At 53.6% G+C, this 12,452-nt stretch overlaps 6 protein-coding genes across 6 annotated transcripts; 4 read left to right on the top strand and 2 right to left on the bottom strand.

The window, feature by feature from the left end:
- Positions 1-158: 158 nt before the first annotated feature.
- Positions 159-1,159, top strand: P884DRAFT_273585 (uncharacterized protein; the record flags this gene model as incomplete). The annotated part of the gene is made up of 4 exons (XM_069442604.1): positions 159-324; positions 395-493; positions 682-759; positions 819-1,159. 4 exons carry the CDS (start codon positions 159-161, stop codon positions 1,157-1,159), a joined length of 684 nt encoding a protein of 227 aa, XP_069293256.1.
- Positions 1,160-2,365: 1,206 nt separating this feature from the next.
- On the top strand, positions 2,366-2,667 carry P884DRAFT_303821 (uncharacterized protein; the record flags this gene model as incomplete). Its single annotated transcript, XM_069445056.1, has 2 exons — positions 2,366-2,551; positions 2,644-2,667. 2 exons carry the CDS (start codon positions 2,366-2,368, stop codon positions 2,665-2,667), a joined length of 210 nt encoding a protein of 69 aa, XP_069293255.1.
- A 951-nt stretch (positions 2,668-3,618) lies between these two features.
- Positions 3,619-4,631, top strand: P884DRAFT_265500 (kinase-like domain-containing protein). Its single transcript, XM_069441947.1, has one exon. The coding sequence runs from the start codon at positions 3,686-3,688 to the stop codon at positions 4,493-4,495; it is 810 nt and encodes a 269-aa protein (XP_069293254.1). The 5' UTR covers positions 3,619-3,685; the 3' UTR covers positions 4,496-4,631.
- A 1,012-nt stretch (positions 4,632-5,643) lies between these two features.
- Positions 5,644-7,647, top strand: P884DRAFT_303819 (cytochrome P450; the record flags this gene model as incomplete). Its single annotated transcript, XM_069445055.1, has 6 exons — positions 5,644-5,715; positions 5,788-6,341; positions 6,465-6,735; positions 6,850-7,132; positions 7,201-7,435; positions 7,494-7,647. The coding sequence occupies 6 exons, from the start codon at positions 5,644-5,646 to the stop codon at positions 7,645-7,647; spliced, it is 1,569 nt and encodes a 522-aa protein (XP_069293253.1).
- Positions 7,648-7,974: 327 nt separating this feature from the next.
- Positions 7,975-9,009, bottom strand: P884DRAFT_288331 (carbohydrate esterase family 5 protein; the record flags this gene model as incomplete). The annotated part of the gene is made up of 5 exons (XM_069443940.1): positions 7,975-8,311; positions 8,373-8,408; positions 8,446-8,622; positions 8,656-8,825; positions 8,889-9,009. The coding sequence occupies 5 exons, from the start codon at positions 9,007-9,009 to the stop codon at positions 8,129-8,131; spliced, it is 687 nt and encodes a 228-aa protein (XP_069293252.1). The 3' UTR covers positions 7,975-8,128.
- A 1,813-nt stretch (positions 9,010-10,822) lies between these two features.
- P884DRAFT_281342 (uncharacterized protein) lies at positions 10,823-11,635 on the bottom strand (the record flags this gene model as incomplete). Its single annotated transcript, XM_069443537.1, has 2 exons — positions 10,823-11,153; positions 11,331-11,635. The coding sequence occupies 2 exons, from the start codon at positions 11,633-11,635 to the stop codon at positions 10,823-10,825; spliced, it is 636 nt and encodes a 211-aa protein (XP_069293251.1).
- Positions 11,636-12,452: the final 817 nt, after the last annotated feature.

The raw sequence follows: 12,452 nt of genomic DNA, 5'->3' as shown, positions 1-12,452 counted from the left end.
AGCCCTGGAAACAAAAGCACCAACCTCAGTCAGGACACCTCACCCAAACCCTGAGCCGGCCTCAGATACTTCTCCTTCAATCTTGTCACCTTCTCTCTGATAACCACCGGCACTCTTCTCTACCGCATACCCACCAATTACTTATCCTTGAAACCACCATGTCCTCGTTCATGAGCCAGTTCGGCCACTTCCCAACGAAGCTGTTCCGTCTTAGCGCTACTAGCAAGACCAAGCTGCGGGATTACACACTCAAGAAATCAGCTAGCTACGACATATTGACCGCTCAGGGCATAGCTCAGCCCATCGCGTCGGTAACATACGAGCGTATATGTAAGGTGAAGATGACGTGGAAAGAATTGATCCTGAATGGAAAGAACTGTTAAGATTGAAATAGGACCTAACGGAGCCTCCATGAAGCCACTGAGCGCAGGATGGTTCCAATTGGTGCAGAAGTTTAAGGGAAGCAAAGTTGTTGTCTTCGAAATCCCCGAAGGTATGTAGGGATACGCTAGGCCAACGACTCCCAACCCGAAATGGCGAAACGACGACGAGGATCTCGGATACTAGGGCTACCAGAGGGCCGACCACATGTCTTCAAGAACACTTGTTGCTGATCCGAAAGGAAAGGCACATTCTGGGTGCGTGTATATGCTGACTGAGATCTCTACAAAGGCACCTTAGTCCCCGAAGATCTGATCCTGATCCATGAACACTCCGATCACTATTCTCTCCAGCCTCGGGTCTCAATGCCCCTCGATGGTAATACATATTCAAAGGACCCCCCAGTGTTAGTTCGGACTAACCTTTGATATTGTTAGATCTCAATAAGAAAATCGACGCCTTTCTCAAGAAGCATGCGAAGGCGTACGACCGAGAGAAATGGCTCGCCAAGTACCAGAAGGCCGTTGGCGCTCAGGCGTCTTCCTCTTCCTCTGCTGGCCAGTCATCACACACTCAAGGCCAGGTGGACTGGATTTGGGATGCGGAATACCAAAGATACTACTACGTCGACGCCAATGGTCAGTCACACTGGGCTCCCGCGTCTACACAGGGGGGTACGGCCGACCGTCCGGGTAGCAGTCATTCCACCTCTAGTGCGAAGAAGGGTCAGCAGGGCGAGCAGGGTCAGCAGGGTGGGAAGGGTCAGAAGGGCCATTAGAGACCGGGCAGACAGATGCCCAGCCAACAGCGGGAGCGAGCAGGCGAGAGCTGGTCTCCGCCAAGTCCCCGAAATAAGCTGGGCTTCGGGTTGACTTTAAGGCTTTGGTTCCGGATGCGGTTTTATCCTGGTAATTAGACACCCTATTTTGCTTTGCGTAACTTGGTCATAGATTGGCCTTGGAAACACTGCCGCTCGTTTTGATTATTATATCGTTGACTCTATGCTGCTTGGGTGTGGGCGCTTGACTTCTCCCACGCGACTGTGCAGCGTGGAGCGGATCCATCTGGCAAGGATTGACATGGACTTTCTAATGCTTTGCTTCTACTTACGTGACCCGGAGTCCTGTTTTCGCTGCTGGCTCACCCCGAACCTCTGTCTCTGGTTTGCCATCTGACGGCCAGAAATGAAGAGACCGGACACTCCCACCTGGACCTCGGTGAGTATAATCAAGGTACCTTACCTTACCTTAGCTACCTACGGTGGGTACTCGGAATGCAGCTGACCGAAATCAAGTGCCGGGCATAGGAGGGAAAAAAAGGGGAGAAAAAGGAGGCAGGCGGTGTGAATCCATTTCCATGGATCCTTCCATCTCTTACCGGGTAGGCACCTAGCTACCTACCTAACCTAAACTGACGCATGCATACAACAACGGCAGGGAAAATCTGGCAATATTGACCTTGTTGTTGCTATCTGTGATGTGTCTGTCTGGAAAAGGAAAGAGAGGGCCCTGGGCAAAAAAAGGTGGGTGGATGAGGCTGCATGCGGGTGTGGGCCACCCGCAACATAAACTGTTATGAAATCTGGTCCCCCGGTGCTTGAGTATTCGCCCGAATATCTCCGAGGATTCCTACCTGGACTCCAAAATCGCCGAAGTCTCAGACTAAGGTACGTGGGACGGGGCAGGAATGCGCCTCCCACGAGCCGTGTCTATCACGGCATGCTTCAACCGTCAAGAAAAAAAATCCTTCTTGCCGCTGCAGGAAACCCGCTTCCATTGAGGTTGTCGTAGCAACTCCCGGATTGACAATCCACGTACTAGGAATAAACCTAGTTACCTAGGTACCTATCTTACTTATATAGTTTCCGCGGGTTCTGATATTGGGCGTGTCGGAGGAGACGGATTTATATCACCATCCGAGAAGAGAAGAAACCAGCTGGCATTGCGGAAGAAAAGCCCCCGATCCTCAAACACAACGATTCAAGATGCGTTTCTCCGTGGTCACTACCCTCGCCTATCTCGGCTCTGTGGCCATCGCCCAGCTGAGCGCAACCGTCATGGTGCAGAGCATCAAGGCCCTCACCGCAAAGTCTCAGAGCTTGGTTGTTCCCGCCCAGCAATTGAACGCCACCGATGCTAAGCTGTTGCTCCAGGGCCAAGGCCCCTGCGCGGTATGTTAGGTCTCCTCCGCCATGCACGCACAAACAGCGCTGCCCACAGGTCAATCGAACCAATTTTTACGGCGAAACTTGACTTACTTGAGATTCTGGAGACCATGATTGCTTGATTGGACGGAATTGCAACTCCGATTGACATACTTGAGATTATTTTGAGGCCTGCTAGCAGCCCTATTGCTTGTACATCCCTCTATAAGCGGCGCCTGTCATGTCACCGGCGCCGACAGCCTTTAGAGACCGCCGGCCTCGTTGGCAGACGCCGTTGGCTTGAAGTAAACGCTGCCGAGGGTAACTGCATCGCGGCGAAGCTAGTTCTTCAAACACTGAACTATCTCCAGGGTCTTTGGGTCCATTGCAAGTCTCTGCGTAGTAAGAGTAAGCTTCGCTAAGCTGAAGGCTCTCTTGCAGTCTGCCGCCATCGCCGGGATCGACAAAAGGTCTAGCGCTAGCGTACTGAGAGTTGGGAACTGCTGCCGGCGATCCATCCACCACGTTATAGGGTTCTCGATTTCGATAGGTAGCTCGAGGCGCAGGTACCGCTCCAGCTCTGTTATATCCGAGGCTCCATTTCGCAGGCGTATAAGATCGGTGCCGAGCCACTGGGTATATTCGCTGTTGTGACGAATTAGGGAGATAGATAACTATCCTAGTTACTAAGTTACTAGGAATAGATATTTTATAGTAGTTATAATAAAATTACTTGATTTACTTCCCAAGTCACCAAAACCAAGTATAACTATCACGATAATAGTCCTAAACTAATTATTAACACGATACAAATCTAGTACTAATGGTTTTAGATGGTTAGAAGTGAGTGCTCGTTACCATTTGATAGAGGTTTGGTTATAGTAAAATCAAGGTAGTTTAATAGTTCGATGTCTCTCCTTCGTTTGCAGGGCCTGTGGCCCGGTATAAGAAGAGGGTGGGCATAAAGAGGGCTCTACCCACGGAGCCAGGACCTACAGGGCTTATCTTATCTAACCTTACATGAAGGACGCATCCACGGACACGAACTGCATCATAATTAAATACTCCCAAAGCAGCGAGCTGCGGCCATTTTTACAATCCCTTACATCTGAGCCCAAGGCCCGAACATCACAAAACGACCTGCCGTTCACGTTTTCTATCATGACGGTATCTGAGTCAGGCAACATGTCTGAGGAGAAGCGGCCGGTGGTATCCTCTTTGCAAGATCTAACGATCATGGAAGCATTCGACCGGGGAGCCACCGAGTCCAAATACGTTACGTTCTACCTGGTGACTCCCGAGGACGAGCTATACTTTGGCCAGCTGTTCAAAAAGAAGAAGGAGATTACCATCGAAGAGTACAACTCCGCCCTGGAGCATGTCCCCGACAGCGAGATCTACCCAGAAGTTCCCCAGGGCGTCGCGCTCACAATAGCGCCCGGCGACCTGGATGACGCCTCGGCCTTTGTCAAACGACCCGGCATAGCCTGTTATGAGAGCGTGAAGGGGACCGAGTTTGTTCCCAAAGGGCTTCTCGAGGAGACCCTCATCATGGAGCAGATTTCCAAGACGCCGCATCCCAACATCATCCGGTACCTTGGCTGCCGCATCCATCGAGGCCGCATCACTTCCATCGTCCTGGAGCGGCTGGACCACACCCTGATGCAATACGTTCACGAGCCCGGCTTTGCGCAGCTCGACAAGACCAAGTTCGTGGACGCCCTCGAGTCGGCCGTGGCCTACCTGCACTCACTCGGGCTTGCACACAACGACATCAACCCGTACAACATCATGATCAAGGACGGAGGGCAGCCCGTTCTGATTGATTTCGGATCCTGCCAGCCGTTTGGCGGGCGTCTGCGGTCGCTGGGCACGCCCGGGTGGTACGAAGAAATATTCTACACGTCCGAGGCGAAGCATGACACATATGCTCTGAACAAGCTGCGGACGTGGCTGGAAAATCCGCAGTGATTGGGCACTCGTGGGATACGCGGAAGCTGCAGGTATGCGGATCAAAATAGTACCAGCTAGGTCGTGGTAATTAGTCTATTATTAAATCACATCCATTCCAGGTTGTGTCTCTCGGATGTGGACTAGTAGCTTCAAGGCAAATCCATTGTCTAAGAAGAACTAATTACCTTGGACACCTCTGAATAATTATTAATTAATAAGTGCCCGAGCAACCCCGGATATGTGCTTTCCACAAAGCACGGGATCCTTCTCCTTTGCGAGATGTCAAGATATTGGTTGCGGCAGTCGCTGAACAGTTTTCGGTGTGGCTGTGGTTCTGCATTGCGAAGAAACAAAAACCCCGTGTCAGCCGGGAACTCGACCTGCCGTGGAAAGCCGCTAATTCCTTCGACTCGTTGGTAGACATGACAAGGGCGAGGGGAGAGGGTGCCACATGCACTCTAAAACAGTTCGCGGGGGTGCCCCTGACTGCATCGTACTAAAAGAACAAACCCGGGGCGGTTAGAGAACATATTTTCTTCCAAGCTTCCGGGATTCAGTATCCGTCGAGGCTTTGGCAAGGGTTAGGTGCCAGGTGTGGCGTGGAGACATCGGATAAGCGTTGCAGAGTGGTTTCCAAGGGCCGTGCCACCGCCGAATAACCCCGAAGAGGGAAAGTGGACCAGTACGCCAAGTACCTTGTAGTTACAATACGACCTCTTCTTCCCAGAACACTGCAGTAATTACTGGTTTTGGAATAGGGCTTGTCCTCGTTGTTTTAGCTGAAAGAAAAGAAAAGCCACCGTTAGAAAAAAAAAGAAAAGAAACACTGCAGTCGATGAAGGAGGAAATTAATCGCGTCTGAGGTGACCGTCACGGCTAGACTCTCTCGCCAGAAACCGGGCCCGGAGTGTCGGAAACCAGGAATGCGGAGACGGCGTTGCTGTGTTCTTAGTGTCATGCCAAGACCAGTCTCGGGCAGCGGCAGTTGTAGGATGCCATCCCGACAGGGTGTTCCTTTGCAAGGGTACATTATTGTACATGCATACAATACTTCAGGGACCTGCAGCGGCGACTTCAGAAAGTAGGCAGGTTTGGCATTCCAGCATTCGCCCTCAGAACGCCCAAATTTTCAGTCTCTGGTATTGTGTTGGGAGCCTGAGACAAAGATGTTGGACGTCGTCGCGCTGAGCATAGGGTTAGCCGCAGCCCTCGCTTATCTGGTGTTGGAATATCCCCGGGTAAGATTCTCCGATCAAGCAGCCAAGTCCCAAAAGTGAAGACTGATTGTTAACACAACGCTCACAAAACAGCTTCACCAGAGTTGGCGGTTGTGGTCACACCGCTCCCAGCTGCCGCCGGGACCCAAGAAGATCAAGACGGGGATCCGCAAGCCATGGCTCTGGTTCCGCGAGCTGCACAAGCAGTACGGCGACGTGGTCTTCCTCCAGATGGGGCCCACGCCGACCGTCGTCCTGGGCTCTGCGCAGGCCGCCTGGGACCTGCTCGAGAAGCGCGGGGCCATCTACTCGTCCCGGCCGCGCTTCATCATGGGCGGCGAGCTGCTCTCTGACGGCCTGCGCGGCCTGATGGCCCCCTACTCGGCCTTCTGGCGCCGCTGGCGCAAGCTCCTCCACAGCGGCTTCATGCAGCGCCAGAGCGAGTCATACCGCCCCATCCAGAGCCTCGAGTCCAAGGTGCTCATGCACGACCTCCTGACCAACCCCAAGGATTACCGCACCCACCTGGAGCGATATGCCGCCTCCGTCATCGTCACCGTCACCTACGGCCGCAGAGTCGAGGACGTCCGGACCGACGTCGTCGTTCGCATGAACGCCGAGGCCATGGAACGGCTCACTTCGGTAAAGTACGCTCTCGGTTATCGTTGACGGGATCGGTCGAGTGAATTTCTGCTTCCGACTTCCCTATTGATATTCTTTCTATCATGCTCGTTCCCATCACTCTCCTGTCCTAACAATGGCTTTGATAGTATCCCTGGCAAGTATGCAGTCGAGCGTTATCCTGCGCTCAAACACATCCCTTCCCTGTTTGCCCCCTGGAAGGCACAGGTGCTGGAACAGCGGAAGAAGGACATCAAAATGTACATGGGACTCATGGACGATGTCAAGAAGAGGATGGCAGCGGGCACGCTGCCAGACTGCTTTGCCAAGCATATCCTGGAGGAACAAGAGAACCTCGGCATGACCGATCTTGAGGTGGCCTACACGGCCGGAAGTCCTTTCGGTGCCGGTGTCGAAACAGTACGTTCTCTCTCTGTACTAAGTCCCTTCCCCCCCCCCCAATCCCAACCCCAACTCTCCTCCCTGTATTAAGAAAAACATGAAAAGGAAAAAAAAAATAATAACACTTCGCAGTCCGCCGGTTCGCTGGCCAGCTTCCTACTCGCATGTGTCAAGTTTGGCGACAGCTTCATTCCGAGAGCTCAGGCGGAGCTCGACAGGGTCGTGGGCAGTGACAGGCTTCCCACGTTTGATGACTTGCCGTCCCTGGAGTTTGTGCGAGCAATCGTGTCCGAGACTCTGCGCTGGCGCCCCGTGGCCGTTCTCGGCGGCACTCCACACGCAAGCACGGCCGACGACGTGTACAAGGGGATGTTCATTCCCAAGGGGAGCACCATCATTGCCCCGTTGTGGAGCAGTAAGTTGACGGAACAATACCACCCGATTTGTGTTAGGAGCATGGACTGAGCCAAGGCTCCGTCTCAGTCCATCTAAACGAGGCCGACTTCCCGGACCCGCACAGCTTCCAACCAGAGCGCTTCCTCGGACAACGCGAGTATCCCGGAAATCTGGGCCACAGTGCGTTTGGCTGGGGCCGCCGCATCTGTCCCGGAATGCACCTCGGATCGGCATCCGTTGCTATCAATATCGCCCGGATACTATGGGCATTTGATGTCAGGCCTGCCCGGAACGAGAAAGGAGAGCCGATCGATGTGGACATGTAAGTCTGCTGCAGACCTGCTGGCTCCCCCTTAGCTGGGCTTGCTGACAAGTCTTAGCTTTGCCTTCTCGGACGGTTTCAACTCGACTCCGCTCCCCTTTGAATGCTCCATCACTCCCCGCTCGGACAAGCACGCCCGCATGGTCGAGGACGAGTACCGAAGGGCCCTTGGCGAGTTGCAGCAGTACTCGGCTGCAGCAACCGCTATGTGACCGTGCTGTCGACTCGACCTGAGTGAAACACTGCGGCACCGAGGTATGCGATTTACGCAGACGAGTGGTGTTATATCTCAACATTCGGTCCTAGGAGTACTTAGACTGGCGTCAATGTGCAACGTAAATATGATCGGGCGCCGAGAGGCAGGTTTCAGGAGACATGATTGATCCATTAACATACCCATATGTACAGTACATACATAAGCACACAGAGGTACTCTCAGCCATGGCGAGTGTGATAGTTCACGGCAAATATCGCCCAGAAATGTCCATTGCAAAAAGCAGCAGCTCATTGGTGAGTTGGCCGTCCACAGCAACCTCAACCCAGGCAGGTCACTCCAAGAGAGAGGGGCAAACATATGGACCCGAGCATGGCTGTTTTTTTGGCTCCCTGTGTGAATACAAACGGACGTGGCACTGTATTTACTTGGTAATGTGCCCCATCGCCCCCTTTCCAGCGCAGTGTATCTCCCTACGCTTAAGCAGCGTCAAGCTTCGACTTGATGAAGGCGAGCGCCTGCTGGCCGTAGATGGTGACGTACTGCTGGTGGTGGTTTGTATCGTTTCCATTGCAGCAGTACGGATCCTGGGCATCGCAGTACGACTTGATGTTATCTGGGTTACCAGGCGAACATTGGAATCCGGGAGGGCGGGCCGCGAACTAATTATCTCGGTCAGCATGTCGCGTCTCATAAAAATACATCGACAGTAGAGGAACTTACCCCTCCGGCCTGGCATGTCCCAACGTCATAACTCAACTGGCTCACATAATGCGGATTCCCGAGTGGCTTTAACGGCGTCGAGGGCGCTGCCGCTGAGGGTGGCACCGGCGCCGCCGCAGTAGGCGTTGTCCATGATCTGGCCACCCTGCGAATAGCCGATCAGGACGATCTTTGTGTCAGGGCAGCGCTGGTTAAAGCTCGTCACGGCGGAGACAACCGCCTGAGTGCCCTGGTTCGCAGAGGAATTGTACTAAAAAGCGCCGAGTTACTCGTTAGGAACAACGGATGCACTTGATTTACAGTCAGGGGCAGTTTCGGGGTCACTTGCGTCAATTCCGCCGCAAGACGCCTGGCCCCCGCATGCGGGGTAGTTAATGGCCTCGCTTGTTGCTCCGGGGTACGCCTGCACGACCATGTTGACGAGGCCTTGGGATGTGCCATAGCCAGGGGGTGCTGGTGTTGACCTTAGTTAGGAAGCCGTACCCCTGAGACAACCCCAACCCTAAGCTTAATTACCTGTGGTTTCCCGGGCGCCGAATACGTGGACCTCGGGGCACGACTGGCGGGCCTCGACGTCGACGGGGTTGGCGCTGGCAATGCCAGCCAGGACGGGAACGGCAACGGCGGTGACCTTCATGGCGGGTATGTGTGATTCTGATCGAAGAGTATAATTAGATGGACTTGAGATGTGCCCTGATCAAATATCGGCTACGAGTACGACGAGGAATCGGGAGGATTCTTATATAATAATTACCTTACAAAACAGAGCATCACTCGACACCGTCTGACGACCCTCGTCCGAGACCCTGCGTTACACCCCGGAGCCCGGACGGACGGGTGTTCGAAATAGGGAAGACGGAGGAAGGGTCGGCGGAAGGTCGCTTTAATCTCTTTGAGATCCCTTCGGACAGCATCACTGCGTAGAAGCAACCTCGTGCTAGCCTCCGCCACATACCATCGAGCACCGGGGTACGGGATCTAAGCAGGGATGAACCGGAGATATGGAACCCTACTAAGCACAGCTCCCAGAAGGCTCGTGAGTTCCCCGTCCGGGTCGTCCTCCGGCCCCTGCACTAATTACGGAGGCGTTCTGGAAGGAAATGATCAGCAGACCAACTCGGCAGAAGAAGGACGATTTTAGAGCGGCGGCACGGGCCTTGTCTCGACAGGTCTTGGGCGCCTCCGCATGGCGTGACGAAGCCGGGGACGGAAGGGTATGTATGTAGAACGAATGCATGACTTCAAAAACAGAATCCCACGTGCACACGCTAGACTACTGTATAGCCGGCAGGACATGGGCCTGACGATCAGCAACAGGGACGAATCGAGCGTTTCACTTATCTGTTACTTGTTTTATAGGGAGCCGGCATTAGGCAAGAATTAAGCGCGGGTGCTGCTGGTGATCGACATGATCGTGTTGCCATCGATCTGTGGGGAAGCTCTTTTTTGCCTAAATAGTTGCCCACGGGGAATAGAAGGAAGATTCATGCTAAAACAACGCGAATCTGGGGTTTTTGAAACCTCGACTCGGGCATCGTCCCGCGCAAGCACACAAGAAGCGGCCCCCTTGGGCTGAAGTCGAATAACAGAGGCGCGCTCCTTCGTCTCTCATCTGCGGATGTCGATTAATAATTAATTAGAACGATAATTACTTCCGAACTCGTTCCCCCCTTGAAAGTTTTCACACTCCTAAAAACTGGCATTCTCGAGGCCATTTCATATCAGTTGAGTACATACCTACTCTGTTGGTAAATGGACATCGTTTGGCAACCGCGCAACGTCAAGGGGCACCTTCGGAGACACGCGCTGGTGGCAACATTCAGTGCCGGAATGGCAACAAGTAAGCTGGACCAGAAACCAATTGAATTCCGGTCATCCCAAACGGTTCCTACTACCGTATCAGGAGATAAAAGAGCGAAAGAATGCGTAAGACTAGCTAGTCATCAAAGTTCCTGTCGACATTATACCCAGTCGAATCCTCCTAAGGGCTCATAAGTAGTGGCGTGGCGCCGAGTAGCATGACTGCCAATAATATGCGCGTTTGAGTCATGCCCTTCGCGTTTAGTTCTCCCGAGCCGCCTTGCTACCAGAGCTGAGCTCTGTAGGCGGGCATGACAGGGCGTTTTCCGTGGTCAAGCTTAAGCACAGGTTCGCCAGTTGGTGCGGAAGATGAGGTGAATGCTTCCATCAAAGGCGTCCACCTAAAGCACGTCGACGGATTGGCCCTCGCAATTAGCCCATGTATTCAACCACTCACTCCGCGCTTCTTCCCCTTCCCTTTGTTTTTTTTCTTTTTCAAAGCAAAGTCCCTCTTGCATCTTTTCAGCCCAGTCTTTTTGTCTTCCTTTTCCCGCCGAGTTTTGATGGTATATCAAGCAAACAAACAGAAAGAAAGAAAGAAAAAAAGACAAAGAAAAAAAACCGATGGTTGCAAAAGCAGAGATCTGGGCTCAGGAAGAGGAATCACAGCGGCGCCATTGCAACTTGGCCTGGTTAGGGGTTCTCACCGTCATGGTTCCTTTGTTGGGGGTACCGAGGGGTGTGATGCGGATCTCCGAGTTGACATTCAGGATGGCCGTCGTGCTGCCGCAGGGGGAGAAGGACTCGATGCCGACGCCGGCAAGGAGGTTGTAGTTGTCTTCGTACGGGGCGACGATGTTCTTCTGGAACACGACCTCCTGGCTGTTGTCGCCAGAGAAGGTGTAGCCAGCACGGCAGGTGCCAGTCTGCCCTTCTGCCAGGCTAGCATAACCGGTGAAGCGTGTCTCGATGATCGAGAACCTGAATTTCACGGCGTTTCAGCATCCGACTTGCCTCCCGGCTGTTCTTGAAGGACATCAAGGAGGAAGAGGAGGAGGAGGGGTGGTGAACCACGGTGTCAGAGTGCCATGGCACCACGGCGCATCCCTCTACGGCGTCCGGGAAAAAAGATCCGAGAATGTGTAGGCCTAGACTCACTGATAACCGGACGGGAACTGCAGGTTGATGCTGATGCGGCAGTTCTTGCGGCTATCGGACACGCTGGTTCCGGGGCCGACGGCCACGATGTACTCGTCAAAGGCGACGTCGAAGATGGTGGCGGTGGCGTCGACGTTGACATATGCATGGCCGGCAGGGCAGCCCGAACCAATGGCCGTCACGTTGAGGATCTTGACCTCGCCGGGGGCAGGCGCAGTGAAGCCCAAAGTGTCACTTCGCGGCGGAGTGATGACGGCAGCGGCCGCGGCTCCAGCAAGGAGTAGAAGGTTGACAAGCGAGCGCATAGTGATGAAAGGTGCCAGGCAAAGTAATTAAGCTTCTAGTTTCAGATTGACGTCGGAGTACTAAGGTCGATAAGGATGACAAGAGACAGTCAGGACAGCAACAGTAATTAACCTGTGATGGTTGTTCGACCTCCAGAATTGCGTTCCGTAAGGTCTTCTTATACACCTCGACGCCTTTGGATGTCGTGACGGTTGCCCCCCGAAGGATACGAGTCCCCGCCCGGCTCATGACAAGACTACGGAAGACCGGACCTCGACCCGGAAACCCAATTCCTATCGCGATCCACAATCTATAAGCGGCCGCATAAAGGACGATGGCGCAAGATACGGGGCAAACACCAGCAGTAGCATGTTTCCCAGTGTTTCCAGAGTGTCAGGTAGCGGCCAATGGGCCCGTACCAGCGAGACAAGGCCGACAATATGGTGACATCGCAACATATCAAGTCGCTAACGTCGTAGATATCAACATCGCTACTGTATGAAGGAGCGGGCATGGAACGAGATGGAAGCAAAGGACCCATGACCACCGTGCGGGATAGGCTTCAGAAACAAGTAAGCAGCTCGGTTTCCAACCCCCCCGGCGAACACTGTTTCGTTCCCGTTTCCGATATTAAACCAGCCGCGTGGACTGAGTCTTGACCGGGTCGCCGGCTTCTCCCCATTCTTGCCCTTCCCCCCGCCGGGTCGTTGGCTTGGTGAGATCCCAAAATAGCTCGGCTTTGAACCATCATGAGACAGCCGAAGGGCTCTCGCCGTGGTGCCATCTGCAGGATACTTCATAGCTCGGGCATGAATACACGAATAGCTAATTGTGGAA

The sequence above is a fragment of the Thermothelomyces heterothallicus genome, assembly GCF_042370625.1.
Source record: "Thermothelomyces heterothallicus CBS 202.75 unplaced genomic scaffold P884_scaffold_47, whole genome shotgun sequence".
Lineage (NCBI taxonomy): Eukaryota > Fungi > Ascomycota > Sordariomycetes > Sordariales > Chaetomiaceae > Thermothelomyces > Thermothelomyces heterothallicus.
Note: the sequence above shows the minus strand (reverse complement) of the source record. Positions and strands in the feature narration are given on the sequence as shown.

Coding starts and splice junctions, on each gene's coding strand:
- P884DRAFT_265500 (XM_069441947.1), top strand. CDS start 3,686: ATGACGGTATCTGAGTCAGGCAACATGTCTGAGGAGAAGCGGCCGGTG.